Source organism: Ceratotherium simum, chromosome 20 (assembly GCF_057802395.1).
Source record: "Ceratotherium simum simum isolate JZ-2026a chromosome 20, ASM5780239v1, whole genome shotgun sequence".
Classification (NCBI taxonomy): Eukaryota; Metazoa; Chordata; class Mammalia; order Perissodactyla; family Rhinocerotidae; genus Ceratotherium; species Ceratotherium simum.
Genome location: NC_141919.1, coordinates 45,372,159 through 45,391,347, shown reverse-complemented (window position 1 = coordinate 45,391,347; position 19,189 = coordinate 45,372,159). Strand labels below are relative to the sequence as shown.

Here is a 19,189-nt window from a genome sequence, read left to right as displayed (position 1 = left end):
CTGCCTTCCTGAAGGCTCATCTGCTTCCTTCTCTGTCCCCGTGGAGTGCGGCAGACCCCCTCCCCCAGGGAGAGAGACCAGGAGTGCAGCCCAAATAAAGGGACGGTTTGGCTCCAAATTGTAAGCCTTCCTGTCACTTTCCCACCCATTCAAAAGCAAACTCCTTCCACCTCCATCCCCACCCACCCACTCACCCACCACCACCCTTCCTGGTCTTCCTTCCTCTTTCCCCTTCCTCCCCCTCCCACCCAGCTCAGGAATAAATGCTGTTGGCTTCAACTGACCGATGGAAGCTGTTGTGAACCGTCTCACGGGGCCAGGATGCCCTTCCCCACCCTCTCCACGCCGGACCAGCTGCACGCAGAGCTCGTATTCAGTTCGAGGTTCCAAATAGTTGAGGGTAACAATCTCATTTGTCACTGAGAAGAGGGAAAGCCCAGGAAACTTAAGTTGACATTCTTTAAACTGGAATGTTGTTATTGTGATGTGAACTAATGTTTGGTTTTTAAAAATACAATGTCTTAGTGAAACAACAAGAGAGGCAATTCCATCTTCAGGGCCTTACCGTTCCTAATATAAGGAAAATGAGGCCTTTAAAGAAGTTTCCAGGTTACAATGCATACATTCATATAAGTATCTTTGTGCCACTTATACACTTCTGCTCAGTGTTTTTATCTTTTCATTTGTAGAGTAAAACTGCACAAATCTTCCAGAGTATGGAATGCCAATCAAATTTAGGGAAAAAAATCTCAATAGAATAATATAAAATAATTTCTACTGTTTTCAAGTACATACAGTGATTGCAATCAAGCTCTCAGGAGAAGAGACTTTAGAGAGTTTTCTTACAATAATGGATAACGGATTTGTATCATTACAAATGAAGGGTTTTGGTGTACTTGACAATAGATCCCGTAAACAAATGGTATATGCTTCTTTTCCCCTTAGCTATTTGCTTTAGCCAGGCTCTGTTTTTCCATGGATATTGCAAACGTAGATTTTTGCCTTAACCATATGATAAATTCCCAATTGGTAAAAAAAAAAAATTGGGCTGTGTTTAAGAGTTCTTAGAAGACCACTTTGTGGGTGTCCACTTGTAGAAAGAGTTGATGGATTATTACTACAGTATGAAAAAGAAAAAAAAAAAGCTACTTTAAATAAGACCTAGCCATTGATGCTGGAAACAGCAATCCAGCAAATCAGCCTTATGTCTCTGGGATTCTGAATTTTGGCTGAGTCTACAATGGAATCTGAAAAGTTCAGTAATGATACCATGACTTTATTCAGTGTACCCAGGTCAGCTAGCATTATTAAACCAAAAACCCTCCTTTTGTTCTCCTTATATGTGACTTCCTCAATTATCTACATATAGTAGGTAGAGGGCCATTTTTAGGAAATCACAGGCATGGTGAGACTCGAGTGTTGTTGGAGGGATGTATGTTACCTACAAGCATGATAGTGGCAGGTCTCTCTCCAAGATGGCGCAATTAAGCAGCATGGCCAATTGATAATGCTCAGTTTTCTTTTTAAAAATTGTGATTTTACATCATCATGCAACAAACAGAACTGTAATTTGTATTTCAAAATACATTTAACAAATAAATAAATTTACCTGTTTTCATAAACTTTTCACATTTTATCACATTCTGTTGAATTATTGTTTTCTTTCAGGAAGATGGGGGAGGGGCTGTAGTGCTCTTTGTGCACACCTCCACCTCCCTCCACCCCAGTCCTATCTGCCACAACCCAAACTTTTTAGGTCTAAATTCCTCTCAAAATCTCTGTGCATTAGGGGCCTGCACGATGGGGGAAGATTCAAATGAGAAAAACAATAAACAACTCAATATAGCAGCAACAATCACCCTTCAGATTTAAGAAGATTCGTCTCTGCCTTGCCAGTAGGCCCTGGCCCTGTTACCATATTCATGGCATAAACACATATCTTTCACCATGACCAAGCGAGAGAGAGTAACTAAAAAACAGGATTGGAGATCCAGAGAAGCCTGGAGAGGAAATATTGATATAGAAGAAACTCCTGACACAGGCTGGTTCTGGGTCCCACAACTTCCAGAAAGTTAGCTTCAGAGCCCAGAGGCCCCTGCACTCTCTCCTGACTACTCTGAAACAGAATTCTCTGTACAGATGCCACCTTGGGGTAGAGGGATGAGACTGGAAGAAGGGATTTCTATTCTCGGGGAAAATTTTTTTTCCTGGTGCCATATCTGTAGCTGCAGCCTTTTCTGTCCAATTCTTACCTTGAATATGCCGCCAGGCCTCATAATGATTAACAGGTTTGTACAGAAGCTTCTTGGATTTGATTGGTCCATCCCCAAAGTAAGGCTCAGAGCTGATGTTGATGACAGCAAAGTTGTGTCCAGTGTTGATAACATTTGGGGCGTTCAGGGGCTTTGGGAGAACTAAATAAAATTTCAGCAATCAGATTAGTCCTTGGATTTGGGGACTTTGTCATTGTTTTTAGGTAGGGGTAGAGGGTGAGTACCCGTACATTTCCAAGAAAGCCCTCTTTGAGTTCTCTGCGTTGATTCAATGCAATCATCTGCTCTGTGATCTCCTCACTTTGTTCTCACACCTCCAACCCCTTATCCACAGTCAAAGTGCTTTCATGAAAGATGGGCCCTCCTCTGCTCAAGACCCTTCAAAAGATTCTCATTACATTTAGAATAAAGTCTAAAATTCATACCATGACCCACCAAGGCTTTGCATGAACGAGCCCCTGCCTCCTCTTCCCCTCACCCAATACCCTCCAGTCCCACTGACCTCCTCTCAGTTCATCCAACTAACAAGGCACCAAGCTGCTGTCTGTCTCAGGTTCTCTGTAGATGTTCTCCTGCAAGGAATTCTCCAGACCTCCCGCTATTCTCTGGTTAACTCTTACTCATCAGTCAACTCTTAGCTCTGATGTGACTTCTTCATGGGGGCTATCCCAGAACCTCATTTAGGTTCACGTGTCTACACTTGCACAGAACTTATACTTTTCCTTCATTGTAATTTTCAGATTTTATTATTCTTTGTGATTTTGTGTGATTATTTAATATTAGTCTTCTCACTAGACTATGTATTCTCTCTCTTTCTCAGCTTAAAACAACACAAATTATTATCTTACAGTTCTGGTGGGCAGAAGTCAGATGTGGGTCTCACTGGGCTAAGATCAAGCTGTTAGCAGGGCTGTGTTCCTTTCTGGAGGCTCTAGGGAAGAATCAGCTTCCCTGTTCTTTCCAGCTTCTAGAGACTATCTTCATTCCTTGGTTCAAGGCCCCTTCTTCCATCTTCAAAGTCAGAAACACCACATCTCTCTGACCCTTCTTCAATGTGATATCTCTTTCTGACTACAGCCAGGAAAGGTTCTCTGCTTTCAAGGACTCATGTGATTAGAGTGGATCCACCAGATAACCCAGAATAATATCCCCATCTCAAAGACCACGTATTCTCAAGGGGGCAATAGCACCCCCACGGAGGTGAACATTGGTCCTTGGGGGATGAAAAAATCTTAGATATTACAATGGTTTGTGGCCTTCCAGTGAGACACAGTACATAACAGATCCACAGTACATCCATGATATTAACATTTTATGGCGATGGGAGGAGAGTTCTGAATAAAATTTCTAAAAGGGCTCCTTAATGGGACAATAATGATAAAAATATTATAAAACACTGCCGTAGACTCTAAACTCCATTATGGCAAAGACCAGGTTTGTTCACATTGAATCATATTGAATAAATATTTGTCAACTGAATTTCCAGTGAACTCTATAGCTCCATTAGCCTGACCTTCTTAAAAATGCATAACTGTTGTTTTTTTCTCCCCAAGAGTGTATGTTACATAATGTAGAATCTTTCAGATTTCAGGGGACATTACAAAGTTCAGTAATTCTACCTGTCTGTCACAATGTTTTGGCTCACCATCCGTAAACATGATTTTCAAGTCTTTGCTCAGATATCATCCTCTCAGGGAAGCCGGAGTACCCTATTTAAAGTTACAGTCACCCCTCCAGCTGTGCCCCAGAATTCTCTACCCTCATTTCTCCATGACACTTAGCATTTTAGAGAACTATACATTTTGCTTACTTATTTGTTCATTGCTTGTCTCCCTATGGGAATGTGAGCTCCATGATGGGAGAGCTTTTTTTTTTTTTTTTATCGTTCACTGCTGTATTCTCAATGCTAGAACAGGGCCTGAAACATCATAGGCCCTCAGTAAATTCTGTTGACTGAATGAAGATGTAGGAGGAAGTTGTCCAAGGCCAGGATAATAAAGCCAGTAAGAAGGCTAATCTAGCAGTGTCCCGACTGGAGGTGGGCCATGCCAGGGTTAAGTTAGGTAAGACTGGATACACATTTCACTTAGTACAGTTTCTGAAAACAGGGCATCGCTGTGAGTAAATTCACTTATTAAGTCATGCTTCCCTTGTGTGATCAAATAAGACCACCTGCTTGTTTAAACTGTCAGATGCATATTTTATTATAGCCATTAATGCCAAAAGCATCTCTGTTACAAAAGTGTAGAAAATTGCTCCAAAAGCTTCCTCTTCGTAATTTGTCATTTTATTTTTTATCTTTCAGTCATTTTTATTGAGATACCATATGTATATATATGGTAAAGAGCAAAAATCTTCAGTGTCTTTAGCTCAGTGGACTTTACCTACATATATACCCACGTAACCACCCCCCAGACTGAGATTGAGAACGTCTCCAGCCCCCCAGAAGGCACTCTTGTGCCCCTTCCCAGTCAATGGGGAACTACCATCCTAACTTCTGTCACTATAGATTAGTTTTGCCTATTAAGTTTACATAAACGGAATCATCAAGTATGTACTTTCTTTTGCTTATTATTATGTCTGTGAGATTCATCCATATTGTTGCAGGAATTAATTCTTTTTTATTGCCATTTAGAATTCCATTGTATGATGTTTATGGGCTGAATTGTGTTCCCTCAAAATTCATATATTGAAGTCTTAACCACCCCCCCACCCAGTACCTCAGAATGGAACTGTATTTGGAGATGCGGTCTTCAAAGAGTGATTAAGTTAAAACGAAGTCATTAGGGTGATTCCTAATCCAGTATAACTCTTGTCCTTATAAAAATTGGGACACACACACATACAGAGGGAAGAAGGTATGAAGATAGAAGGAGACCATCTACAAGCTGGGGAGCGAGGTCTCGGAAGAAACCAACTCTGCCAAAACCTTGATCTCAGACTTCTAGCCTCCAGAACTGCGAGAAAATAAATTTCTGTTGTTGAAACCACCCAGTCTGTGGTACTTTGCTGTCACAGCCTAGCAAACGTTTTCATATAAATACACCAAAATTTATTTATCCCTTCTAGTGTTGATGGATATTTAGGTTAATTTCAGTTTTGGGCTATTATGAATAAAACTGCTTGGAACATCCTTGAAGATGTCTTTTTTTGAACATATGCACTCATTTCTTGTGAGCATATACCTAGAAGTAGAATTGCCAGCTCATAGGTTAGATGTATGCTTAGCTTTAGTATATATTGCCAGTTTTCCAAAGTGGCCAATTTGTACCCTGATAGTAAGGCCTAGTATCTATTTTTTTTAAATACCATGATTAAAGACACTGATGAATTTACCTAATGACTATTTCCATTTTATAGATATCAGTCAATATGACAGGGAAGAGGCATCAGTGATTTAGACCTAGAGATACTTTTTATGCATTGATGTCATTGTGTGCTATATCTTTCATTAAAAAATAAAAATTAGAACCAGTGACTCTCCTGAATCTTAGCAACATGGTTTGTTTTGACTTATTATAATTTATTTTCCATGGGCAGCAAACATTCCAAAAAGCTTAAAAATAAGGTAATTTGGGGCCAGACCTGTGGCCTAGTGGTTAAGTTCTATGCGCTCTACTTCGGCGGCCTCAGTTTGGTTCCTGGGTGCAGACCTACACCACTTGTCAGTGGCCATGCTGTGGCAGTGACCCACATACAAAATAGAGGAAGATTGGCACAGATGTTAGCTCAGGGAAAATCTTCCTCAGCAAAAAAAAAGAAAAGATAATTTGTCCTGTCTGCATATCATTTCCTTTCTTCCAAAAACATGCAATTATTTTCCATAAATTATTTTGATTACGTGAATGTTCTACCAAATAAAACAGATCTGGGTTTTTTCCAGTAACCAAAAAATATTAAAGATTCTGAGGTGGTTTACATAATTCTTAGGGCAGAGAATCCAAATCTATGAGGCTATATTTATGATACTCTTGTTATTATTGGCCTTAAAAAAAAAGATTATGTTCTGGGTATTTACATTCATTTCCTTTATAGAAACTACCGTTGGGATTGCCCAAAGGTTTCTAATCAAGTAATAAAGTGGGTAAATACAAATCAGCTTTGGTTATCTTGCTTCCTCGTCTGTAACACAAGAGACTCAGGAAACAAAATCATCTAGAAAAGATGGTGCAGGGTTTGGAGTCAGGTGACTCAGTTCGAAACTAAGATTTGCTGCTCACCAGCTGTGCTACTTTAGATAACTAAACCCTCTGAACCTGTTTCCTGACTGGTAAAAGCGGGGACAACAATATCTACTGCACATGGTTCTTATAAAAATTAAATAAGGTGAAGTATATGAGGCATTCAGCCCAGTGCCATTCTAGAATATACTCCAGAGAGCTGGTAGGTGTTTGTGTCTAATGGGTTTATAAGTAACTTGCAAATTCAAAATTCCCTGTTGTCTCTATGTACACCAGCCAGGCTAACTTGGATTTACCTCCACTTTATTTCTTCCTCTCAAGCCACAAATGTACACAGATCCGCTTAGATTAATTTGAATTTTGAAATACTAATTCATAGCAGGAAGAATACTCACAACCCTGAATATGTAAAAAAATCATTCATGTTAATTATATATCATAGCCTGGCTTCCTAGTAAGTGAGCAATCCTCAAAATAAAGACTCTCCAGATTAGTCCCTACGATAATGAATAAGAAGTCACAACAATGATGAAGCTAAACTTTCTACAAAATATAAACACTACCAGACATGGTGTGCCAGACATAATTCCAAATGTTTTATATGTTTAACAAATCTTCACAATAACCCTGAGTGGTAGATAAACTCAGCTTCATTTCCAAATAAAGAAAGGCTCAGAGAGGTTAAATGCATTTGCTCAGGGCCACACACAAGGTTACTAGCTGTTAGGGACAAAAATCACACCAGGGGCCTATGACTCCGAAGGTCACATACTTAATCCCTCCTTTCCATTTTCACACATATATATATTTTTTAAAGAGGCTTCGTATCCTGGAAAATATCCAGAAGGCATTTTAGTGGTCAGATAGCATTTCTATCCAGAAGCAGCCACCAGCGATACATAAACACAGAGCATCAAGGATACAAGCTCTTCCTCTGGGAAATGGAGTTTACCTTTAACAGAAATGTTGAAAGGCTTTTCCACCATCCCAGCCACTGTGTTCACACTGCAGACCCAGACTCCGGAGTCAGGGGGGAGGATCTGGTGGATGGTGAATGTGGCCACTGAGAGATGACCTGTGTGGTTAAACTCTTTTGGCTGGAAAAGTCAAAGACAAAAAAATAAAAGCTTCTAGGGAGGCATAAACACAAAGGTCCATAACACTGACCCCATCTCATTGTTTAATGAGCAGTTTTCTAGGAGAGATTAAGAAGCTCAATGCAAGGCTAGCATAATCATTGGCTTCTTTCCAAAGCTATTGTAGTAGCCTTGAACGTTTATGTTGGATGGATGCCCTCTCAGATCCTGCTGTTGTGTGTGTGTGTTTGGGAGTGTGGGGTAAACACTTACGAGCAAGGAGTCTAATTCTTTTTAAACTGCTTCTGGTAACATTTGCTCCTTTCCGGTCTAGGACAGTGATGGCTGGGTGAAAGGACGAAATGGCTTCCTAAAGTGTTTGAGGGGCTGTCAAGTGTCGTATCGTGGAAAAAGCCAGGGCTTGAAGACACAGGGACCTGAGTTCACATCCCAGCTCTGCCACTTTTGACCAATTCCTTACTTACTTAACTTCATCCAGCTAGTTTCCACTTCTGCAGAAAGGGGACAGGCAGTGTTAAGTAAGATGTTGTATACAGTATAGTCAGCCCTCACTCAATGGTAAATGTTACTTCCATGAATGCACGAAAAAGGCCAACAAGATTTTGGAAGCTCTCAATTGGCTTCTTCTACCTATTTTGAGAGGAATCAGGAACATCTGATGTGTGGACACTGGTAATGGCACATTCTACATATCCTGTCCCCAAGAAGTCACTAGCATCTGCCTTCTGGTCAAGTTGAATTTCAGTCATCATTGAGAGAAAAATAAGAATTATTTCAAAATCTTTAGACAAGAAAATACATCAACTTCCTGAGGCTCACATGTGACACAAAGAAATTTGGGGTGGCTCCTGTCTCTGCTGCATTTGGGATTGCTGGGAGACAGAAGGGAAACATATTGGAAAAGTAGCTTAGTCCTTTCTACTGCTGTCATGGTGGCCTAACCAGTGGTGAGCACCAGCAATGAGGGCTAAGTGAAGAGGCAGGTGACCCAAGGAAGTCCAGGGATCATGGTTTCTGAACTGGAGATGTGGGAGCAGGTCTATCCAGAGTCAAATGGATCATGCTGAACTCTCCTCTTCTATACTCCGCTAATTGCTGCTCCAAAGAACGTGACGGGAGGAGACCAGTCATCAAAGCTCCATGTCCTGATGGCACCTAGTAGGTAGCATATGAAGCTCCAGCTGATTCATGGGTTGCAACCCCTATTCATGGCCACTGGACCACCTCACTCTTCCTAATATGAGGAGTTAGAGACGAGGGGGTATTGTGGGGGCAGAGCCTTGCACAGGATAACATGCACTTCTTACCACACACAGCCGGACAGTTCTGCAGGATGAGTGCCATCCTCGGCACCCAGCTCCATCAATTCCCCTGTGGTGGCATATTTCCAACCTTCACTGCGGGGCTGGCCATGCAGGGGAGACCACTGAGGCTGCAGGGAGTCTGCTCTATGTCCCCAGGGATATGGCATTTTGTCAACACTAACAACACATTGGCCTAAGAGGATGCAAGCCCTGGTGGAATCTAGCCTGTAGGGGGTGATTACTACACTGACATCCAGTGATGCAGGAGGTCAGATTAGGAATAACTCTTACATGGAGCACTGTCCCATCCGGCTTCACGAGGGTCATTTCTTCATTAGCAGGTAGTGGCCAGCCAGACGCTTTGCAGATGGGGTTGAATTTACCACTGTTTACTTCTATGTGATCTGGCAAATCCTCTATCTTTGGGGTCATCCTTGGCAAGCCTGAATGAAGAAAACAGCACTGTAAAATCTAATCTGTAACACAGCAGCACAGTAATAATAAAAGTAGCTACTGTTGAGCAAGTCATGCACTATGAAAGAACTTTGCAAATGTTATATTGTTTTATCATCACATGATAAACTTGTGAGGTGGGTGCTATTGTGGTCATTTTATAGATGAGAAGAATTGGGCTCAGAGTCCAGATTCAAGCTCAGATCTTTATGAACCCAGAGTCCACACTCTACTATAATGCTGTGCTTCCTCAGTGGACCTGAGAGGTACAGTCTCAATATCGAAATGAGTATCTCCACCACATCTCTGCAGACCTTGTTGTTTAGTCCCTCTCTTGCTTTTTCAGACAATTTTTTCAAAAAAAAAGGCAAAAAACAAAAACTAGTTCTTCTTCCACCCAGCAAGCCCCCTGACGTTGCTGATCAACAGCATGATCCTCAGTTTTCATATATGACAGATGTCTCATTGATTGAGAACTCTGCAAATGGCAGGTGATTAAAAATATTCACATTTACATCCAAGAAGTAAAGTGGAATATAACTCCCTCAAATCAGTTTCCAGTCAACAGCCAAATCAAAACCGTTGCTGCCAATAGCAAAAGAAGAATGAATAGTAGAGAACGAATACTCCTGAAATATAACAATTTTATTTTGAACTGTAGGGTCTTAGAGAACCTCAGAGCATTTGTAACTAAATGTGAGACATGGTTGAAAACAGTCCAACACCTGGCAAGGAATGTCGGAGAAGGAGCTGCCGCAAGAGTAGCGGTCACTGACATGCTCTTTCATATGGGTGGTGGAAGAAGGTGGGGTCAAGGTAAACACATCACTATTGACAGTTTATATGGATATCCTATTTCTCAGGCCTAGAATGAAACAAATCAAGTGTGTGGAGCGGGAGGGAAAGAGGTCTGATAACTACAAAGACTTATCTGTAGACTTGGAGAGATTGTAATTAGAAAATTTACCAAATTTTTCAACCTGATTAGTTATTCATGTAGGAACTTTTATAAGTGCTTTGACACTTTTAAACCCTCTCTTTCCCTCCTTGTCCTCCTGCATTTTCTGCAGCTGGATGGAGGTGAAGGTGGAGGGTGGAATGGGGTCTTAGGGACAGGGGGCTGTGTTCTGAAAGCCCGGAGCCTGGATCTAGGTCTCAGATTCTCACACCTATTGCAACATCAACCTTAGAACAGAAAGGAAGGAGTAAAATAAAAAATTCAAATCCTTAAGCTTTTTAGTTGCCCATTTTCAGTCCAAGCCTCTGGTAGCCCCAAGGCATTTCCTTCCCTTCCTAGACCCTCCCAGATTCCCACCCTGCAGCAAAGTCCAAACTCTGGAGAAAGAAGAAAAAGCATAAAGCTGACAAACCAAAGCCTTGGAGAAAACAATTGTTGGTATTTCCCCCATATTTGTTCTGATTTTCTAACTCACAGAGAAAAGGCTATAAATGTCTGACTACTCTGAGTATAGATTTCACGGGACATATGTTTCCTTCTATAACGTTTATATTTATTTGACTGAAAAAGTACTATAGGTTTATTATTTTTAAATTTTGAAAATATGCTTCCTTTAATTTTAAAAAGTATATTCTAGGGCAAGGGTTAGCAAACTTTTTCTGTGAAGGACTAGATAGTAAGTAGTTTCAGCTTGGCGAGCCGTAAGTTCTCTGTGGTCACTACCCAACTCTGTTGTAATGAGAAAGCAGCCATGCACCGTGTATCGTAAATGAATGGGCGTGGCTGTGTTCCAATAAAATTTTCTTTATGACAACAGATGGTGGGGCAATAAAAAGGAATGAAGTACTGATAGGTGTTACGACAGAGATAAACTTCACAAACAGTATGGTAAGTGATAGAACCCAGCCACAAAAGACCACATGTTGTATGATCCTATTGACAATATATGAAATGTCAAGAATAAGTCAATGTGTACAGACAGAAAATACATCAATGGTTTCCAGGGGCTGGGAAGAGAGAAGAGCGGGAGTTCCCCTAAGATTTCTTTTGGTACGATGGAAATACTCGGAAGATTACGGCGATGGTTGCACAACTCTGCAAATGGAATAGAAACTGTTGAAGTGTACATTTTTAAAGGGATGAACTTCATGATATGAAAATTATATTTCAATAAACATAAAAAAAGAAAAGATAGTGGGCTGGATTTGGTCTGTGGGTCAGAGTTTGCTGATCTCTGCTCTACGGTAATTTCTGAACGAGAATTATTTAAAATTTCATTCTGAGGGTAATCTTTTCTATTTTTTTCCTTCTTGCTATCTTTTAAAAAATATCCTTTGTCCCAATCCCTCCAAAGTAGTTCTTTCCCTGTTGTACGCTTCCAGGGAATAGGCTGGTCCTAGAGAAATGAGTAGAAGAGGTAGGCAGAGCTCTCAGCTGGCTAGTCATTACTTAATGTGCTACAAAGAGCATGTGGTTTATTCTTAGTGGAAAGAGAAATGAAGGCCAGTATGAGGGTTCATAGAAAAGAATCAGAAAGCTGTCCTTTAGGAGGTGGGATATATTCTGGATGGATACAGAGTGGTTTGAGAATCTTGGGCTACTGGGGCAAGAACTGTACCAGCAAAGCCTGGTTCAGACATGCTGAACACGGCCCTGACCACAGTGTTACCTTGCTTTACCTTCTTTCTCACATTGGAGCCCTTGGTGTCCTGGAGAGCAGAGGCATCCTTGGAACCGATCACACAGCTCCCCATTGGTGCACCTGCACCTAAGCTTACAGTCTGGCCCATAATAGCCAGGCTGGCATGCTGTAAACAAAGACATCAAAAACCAGTGTTAATTCAGGGAAAGGGAGAAAACTCAGGCTGTAGGTGGCTAGTTTTATTTTTCTCTCCAAGTTATCAACCTTGCTGATTCATATAAGATAGTAAGTGATTTATCTGCATTATTTATCAGGATTACCAGGAACTTAAAGGATTGGGGAATTCTGTTTCCAGGAGAGTTGAGTAAACTCCTACCAGGCCAGTATTCTCGTAAATAACAACTATAAAAACACAACTACCTGAAAGCACTGAAGAGTTGGGGGAACCAGGCAAGTTCTGAAGGGGAATTGAAATTTGGAAGATGGGAATGGCGTGCTTCCCATTTTTCAGCTCTTAGTCTGAGGTTGGGTATAGTTGACACTATGTGGGGGAGCTAAAACTCCAAAGAAAACCTGTAGTCTTACTGACCTGAAGAACCAGAGGACAGAGTCAGGGCAACCACAGCCACTGGAAAGTGAGGGGGGAAATCTAGAAAGGAGAGCCAGAGAGAGGAAGTCCCAAGTCTTTGGCTGGCCTCTGAACCACACATGCTAAGTGCAAATTCAAAGCACCCCAATGATAAAAAACTGAACTGAGTCTGAGCTGATGCCTAAGAGTCAGAGTTTACAGTTTGAGTCAAATCAAGTTGATTGCCTGCTAAATCATAACAAAATAAAACCAACATTCCTCAAAGGAATATATCATACTCCAGAGTCTCCTCAATGTAACATTCACCATGTCCAAGATACAATCCCAAATAATTCAACATAGAAGAAATGGAGAATTATGACCTATCCTCAGGAGAAAAGAAAATCAACAAAGACCAAGCTTGATGACCCAGATATTGGAAATAGTAGACAAGAATTTTAAAGCAACTATAATAACAATACTCAGTGAGGTAAAGGAAAATATGCTCACAACAAATGAAACAATGAGAAATCTCAGCAAATAAATATAAACTATAAAATATAACAAAAAAGACATTCTAGAACTGAAAAATACAATATCTGAAATAAAAATATCACTGTATGGACTTAGCAATAGAATGGAGATGACAGAAGAAAGAGTCAATGAACATAAAACTAGATCAATAGAGATCCAGTCTGAAGAACACAGAGAGGAAGAAAGTTAGAAAAAAGCGTAAAGATACATGCACCCCTATGTTCATTGCAGCGTTATTCACAATAGCCAAGACTTGGAAGCAACCTAAGTGCCCATCAAGGGACGAATGGATAAAGAAGATGTGGTATATATACACAATGGAATACTACTCAGCCATAACAAACGATGAAATCCAGCCATTTGTGACAACATGGATGGACATTGAGGGTATTATGCAAAGTGAAATGAGTCAGAGGGAGAAGGTCAAATACTGTATGATTTCCTTCATTAAGTAGTAGATAACAACAACAATAAACAAACACATAGAGACAGAGATTGGATTGGTGGTTACCAGAGGGGAAGGGGGGAGGGAGGAGGGCGAAAGGGATAATTCGGCACATGTGTGTGGTGATGGGTTGTGATTGGTATTTGAGTGGTGAACATGATGTAATCTATGCAGAAATAGAAGTATAACGATGTACACCTGAAATTTATACAATGTTATAAACCAATGTTACTGCAATAAACAAAAATTTAAATAATAATAATAGTAAAATTTTAAAAAATTAAAAAAAAAAGTGATTAGAGCCTCAGAGACCTAAGGGATAATATCAAAGGGTGTTACACACATGTAATTGGAGGTCCAAGGCAGGAGTCTGGGAGAACACTAGAATACTTCAATTCATAAAATCTTTGTAATTTCTTGAGCTTCACGGGCTGGGGTGAGTTAATAAATGTGCTCTTATAAACCTAGGCCTAGAGACACGTTCACTATGAAGCTGATGAAGCTATGGTCTAGGCTCCTTACACGCATGCATGCCTTCCTGGGCCCTAGCAAAGTGTTCACATACACACATGTTTGTTTGTTTGTTTTAATTTGCATACGATTTTTTAATATTCTTTTTTTAAAGAGAGACTGGATCTGCCCCTGCCTGGAGGCACCTTTTAAGGTGTACATTTCTGAGGCCAGGTGGGATTCCTCCACTGCTGTGTCTCCCTCAATGTTCCATGGGGGCAGATGCAGCATTTAGAGGGAGCTGAGTGAGGTTTTCCAGGTAGCTGAAGCTTACTTTTGTGTAACTCTCCTCTTTTCCCTCTAACTCTGAGCCCCTAGAGCTCTGCTGTCCAGTATGGTAGCTGCTAGCCATGTATGGCTATCGAGTACTTAAAATATGGTTAGTCCAAATTGAGATTTCAAAGCCTTAGTATGAAAAAAGGAATGTAAAACATCTCATTAATACTTTTTTCTATTGATTTCATGTTGAAGTGATAATATTTTTGATGTATTGGGTTAAATGAATATTAAAATTATGTCACCTGTTTCTTTTACTTTTTTAATGCGGCTACTAGAAAAAACTTAAATTACATATATGGCTTGCTTATATTTCTACTGAACTGCTCTGCCCTAGAGCATTGTTATAAAGTCACTGAGGACCCCATCATAACTCCCAAGAGTGACAGATGTGGAAAAAGGTGACTTTGTGAGGTAAATACTGAAAAACCCTTGAGCTCTGGCTAATTAACCACATTAACGTTCATTAGGAAGGTCTGGCATATTTGGCTGCAGGTTATGTTTAGCTATTGTGTGACAGTAGATGTGAAGTGCATACTGGAAAGTAGATATGAAACACACACCTTTGAGCCCCATCAAATGTTTTCACATTTCTGTCTGGGAGACAGAACACATAGGACTTGCATTTAGAAAGGGCAAGGGAATATCTGAGTAGGTGAAATTAGTACTGCTTGAATAAGTTCTACAGTGATATTCAAATCCCAGATCTTGTCTGGATGTGACCTAAAAATGCTAATATTTATGATGTACTGAAAAAACAAATCTGTGGCCTTCCAACTCAGAGTGTGGTCTGAAAACCAACAGCATCAGCACCACCTGGGAGCTGGTTAGAAATGCAGAACCTCAGGCCCCCGTCCAGACCTATGGAATCAGAATTTGTTTTAATAAGATTCCTAGGTGATATGAGAAGGACTTACCATGAGGTCCAGAGTCTCAATGTGAAAGCATAAGACACTTTGGATGAAAATATCTGTGATGCAAAGCCCTGTAGCTCAGCAATGGATAGTTGACTACAGCCTACACTTCTACACTATGATTTTCAGCAAGCTGGATCTCTTTGGTTTACCTGCTAGGACTTTTTCTGTTGAGGAGTGTGGTTGGCACATACCTTCATTGCACTGCAGACCCTTCCAGCCTGTGGCACAGGAACACCCATAGGGGTCTGGGAGACAGAACACATAGGACTTGCATCCGTCTGGTCCACTACACCTTTCTTTACAAGTTCTGCCAAATGTGTGCAGTTCACAAGCTTTGAAGGGAGAAAAAGATGATTCAGAGTCAAATATGCAACTCCTTGACATGCATGATTCTTCTTTTAAAGGGTCTCTCCTAGACAGGTAAACATGGAAAAATACTCCAATCTCAGCTGTGGCATGGGCAGGGTGAACACACCCTTATGGCCCACTTTACAGATAATGAAACTGCCCCACAGAGAGGACATCAGAGCCACCACCCACAATTGTGCAGGTTGTGTACTGCACAAACCTAGGGGGTGACGTTCACATCATAGACATCATTGATTTATATACTTATTACGACTTTCCAGTGGTTGGCAATAAAGAAATTTTATGAAAGAGCACAATTTTCTAATTCACACAAAGGTACCATATGGCCCAGCAGAGGCCATTTAGCTTCCATTCCCAACTATGTCCAGATCTAAAATTCTAAATCCAACAATGATGGCTTTTCAAATCCACAACTTACTCATCAAGCACTCTTGACTTACCCTTCTCACATGTTCTCCCCATAAACCCAGGAGGGCAAATGCATTCTCCAGTATCTTCGTGGCAGACACCATTGTTCATACAGGCAGTGCAGACACGGTTACATTCAGGTCCCCACTTCTGAGCCTCACATCCTTTTGTTAAGGGAAACAAGGCTGTGGTGAGTGGAGCACATTTATTCAACAAACCTTTATTGAGCACCTGCTAAGTGTCAGTCATTTTAGTGGACACTGGTGAATGAAGATAAATCAAATACAATCTCTGCTCTCTCAAAGCTGACAGTCTAATATGGGAAACAGACGTCGACAGAAAATAATGATAGAAATGAAGACAAGGAATACCTATTCCTGTCTTGGGGATAGAAGAGGGCATAAGAGAAGGATTCCCAGAAGAAGGGGTGTGTGAGCTGGATCTGCAGGACCACCAAAGTAGCAAAAAAGATAAGGCTGCAGAGTGTGTTCCAGGCAAAAGGGAGGCGGAAGGGGAGAGCATGACATGTCCAGGGAGCTGCCGGTATGGTTAGAGACCAGAGCAGTGGTTTTCAAAGTGTGGTTCCTGACTAGGAGCATCTTCATTACCTGGGAATCTGTGGGAAATGTAAATCTCAGACTCCCCATCCACGACCTACTGAATGAAAACTCTGGAGGTGGCCTAGCCATCTATGCTTAACAGTCCTCCAGGTGATGCTGATACACGCCAGGGTTTGAGAACCTCTGGTCTAGAGTATGAGGAGAAGGGATACAGCTACAGAGGGAAGCAGGAACTAGTAACATCCACCTGTTTTTCAGGTAGAAAACATATGAGAAGTGAAACAAGATACATAAAACCTAAAGTAGAAGGATGGTAAAATGCTTCTAGATTCATATTTCCTGGCTACTTCTCTCCAGCACTTCGTGATTTTAGATTGTTAATTAGGTGCAAGGATACCTTCTGATATAAAGAAAACCCAGCGGGGTTGGGTGACCCTTTATGGTTAGGAATTTAGTTTAATTTCTCTCCTGAAAGGAACTAGTGTCTTTGTCCCTGAACGTTAATCTCACAGTGGTAAGTTTGGACCTGTGCCTACAGCTGATGTAACCTTGTAATTTCTTTGGCAAGAACGCCTGGTTATCAGTATTTTCTCTAAAATAATCAGGAAGACTGTCAACACAGACCTTTTCTTACAGGCTTCCACTTAATAGATAAAGCTACAGAATGTCTAAAAGCTAATATTTACATATAAAGGGAAAAATGCTTCTGCACAATGAGTGATTTCTGGAGAGCCAGACCACAGGTTATTGGCACACGTTGAAAACTAATGATGGCAGACACTGGAGATGAGAATGGGCTGCCTGTTACATTAAACTCTGTAAACATTAATGGGCACCTGCCTGCCAGACATTAAACGCTGTCTCTAACCCTGTACCTATCTGTAGACCTGTCCCAGCTTCACTCCTAATCCTGGGAAGGAGGAAAGAATAAAGCTTTTAGGAAACCATATATTCATGACATACAGAGAGAAATCCTATAAACTTAATGCTTGTGGGAAATCTTTTGTTAGGGAGAGAATGTATATTGAAAAGTATATTTATACTATAAATACAACCAGTGTGATTTTTAACACACAGTCTTTAAGCGCTGACCATTCCTAGGCTTCAATTCATCATTGAAAGATACCCTAGAGTTATGAGAAATGGACAGATGCCTTCAGCTGTACCTCATTTCTTACAAAACATCAAAGAGGGTATACTGGGGAAAAATACTTTTAATGGATGATTGTGGCCCAATGCAAACTTTCTTAGAATGATTTTAGATATTAGCCATGCTTCTCAAACAGTTTCATTGAAATATTCCTAAGAGCAAAAGATAATAAACATGTGCTCCTAGCAATCTGAAAAAGAGACAACGTGGAGAACAAAATGTTTGAAGTCTTTGCTTTAACTTAAAAGTGCAAGTGAATTTTAACTTCTAGTCTATGCTAATTCATGTTTGTTTTGACATTTTAAAAAAAACTTTACACCTTTTACCATATATCAACATATGATATTTTTGATATTGCTGGAAAATCTGCCATTTACCCCAACTCTGAGTACCCCTGGTATATGGTACTGTATCAGAATGGAGAGAAACCATCCAAATGAAATGAATGCCAACTGTGTCCTTGCCTCTCAGACTCTCTGTGAGTGCAATGGAATCAAAGGGGATTTCATCTGCCCAAACTAGATGAGTCACATTTTTCATACTAATATTGTCATATCGCAATTTATCTGTTTATCTATTTATGTATGTACCCACTCTGATTGGGAATTACCCAAGGGACAGTGATTCATCTCATTATCCTTATATTCTCAATGCCAGCACAATGCCTGGCACAGTTATAATCAACACATATTTGTTGAATGAATGAATGAATAAATATAATGCAAAGCAAAATAAATATTCTTTGTGAGTTACAGATACCAATCATTAGAGGAATGACAGAGCATCCTGAGTACTTAGACCTTAAGGCCTGAATATTTAATATTATGAATACCTGGCATAGCTGGGGAAAATTCAGGGCAAATTTTTTACTTCCTGTTGGTCAATTTCTTGTAAAAACTACTGTAACTCTCCATTTTGATAGTTATGATAAGGGGGGGAAAGTTGTTTTCACTAGTTCTAACTTTTGCACTTTTCAAACCTGAAAATAGAAATCACATTTGAGAGTTAAATGATCTGGAAAGCGTAGGATTTACAGGAGACTTAATGTTTAACTAGATATTTGACCAACCCAGAAAGCCCAACTCATCCTCCTGTAGCAGATACCTCGCAGGGAGACACCAGCTCACTGAGACTCCCCCTTTTTATAGGAATGCTGCTGCTATTCAAGGGTGAGGTCCTAGTATGTGACCCCATCCTTAGTTATAGATCATTGGTCTAGGCAAGTAGACATCTGATATATGTTAGGCCAATTTGATTCTTTTTCCTGAGAATCCAAAATTTGGAAGTAAAAGAAACATCATTGAAGCTAAGTTACGGTAATGTTAGCATCCTTGAGAGAAAGTCCACCCTCCCCCCGACAGTGCTGAGCCCCAGATGTTCCCTGGAGCCTATCTTTTCTGGAAACTTGCTTGTCAGCTTTTCCATCAATTTTCTAAGCGTTCTTAGTATACTTCCAACCAATCCCTGGTTTTTGCTTAAGTAGCCAGAGTCAGTTTCTGTTACTTGCAAACTGAAAATCCTAACAACTATGCCATCACAGCTGG

At 40.5% G+C, this 19,189-nt stretch overlaps 1 protein-coding gene across 2 annotated transcripts in view; it reads right to left on the bottom strand.

Annotated features, from left to right (window-relative positions):
• The window catches only part of TEK (TEK receptor tyrosine kinase), a 98,304-nt gene that overhangs the window by 29,088 nt on the left and 50,027 nt on the right, over positions 1-19,189 (bottom strand). For both annotated transcript variants that reach the window (XM_004428384.3, XM_087444694.1), the window contains exons 5-11: positions 15,968-16,099; positions 15,350-15,490; positions 11,946-12,074; positions 9,147-9,298; positions 7,407-7,551; positions 2,253-2,414; positions 285-419 (exon numbers count right to left, since the gene is read on the bottom strand). In XM_004428384.3, the coding sequence (XP_004428441.1) occupies positions 285-419; positions 2,253-2,414; positions 7,407-7,551; positions 9,147-9,298; positions 11,946-12,074; positions 15,350-15,490; positions 15,968-16,099 (996 nt within the window). The remainder of the gene's footprint in view (positions 1-284; positions 420-2,252; positions 2,415-7,406; positions 7,552-9,146; positions 9,299-11,945; positions 12,075-15,349; positions 15,491-15,967; positions 16,100-19,189) is intronic.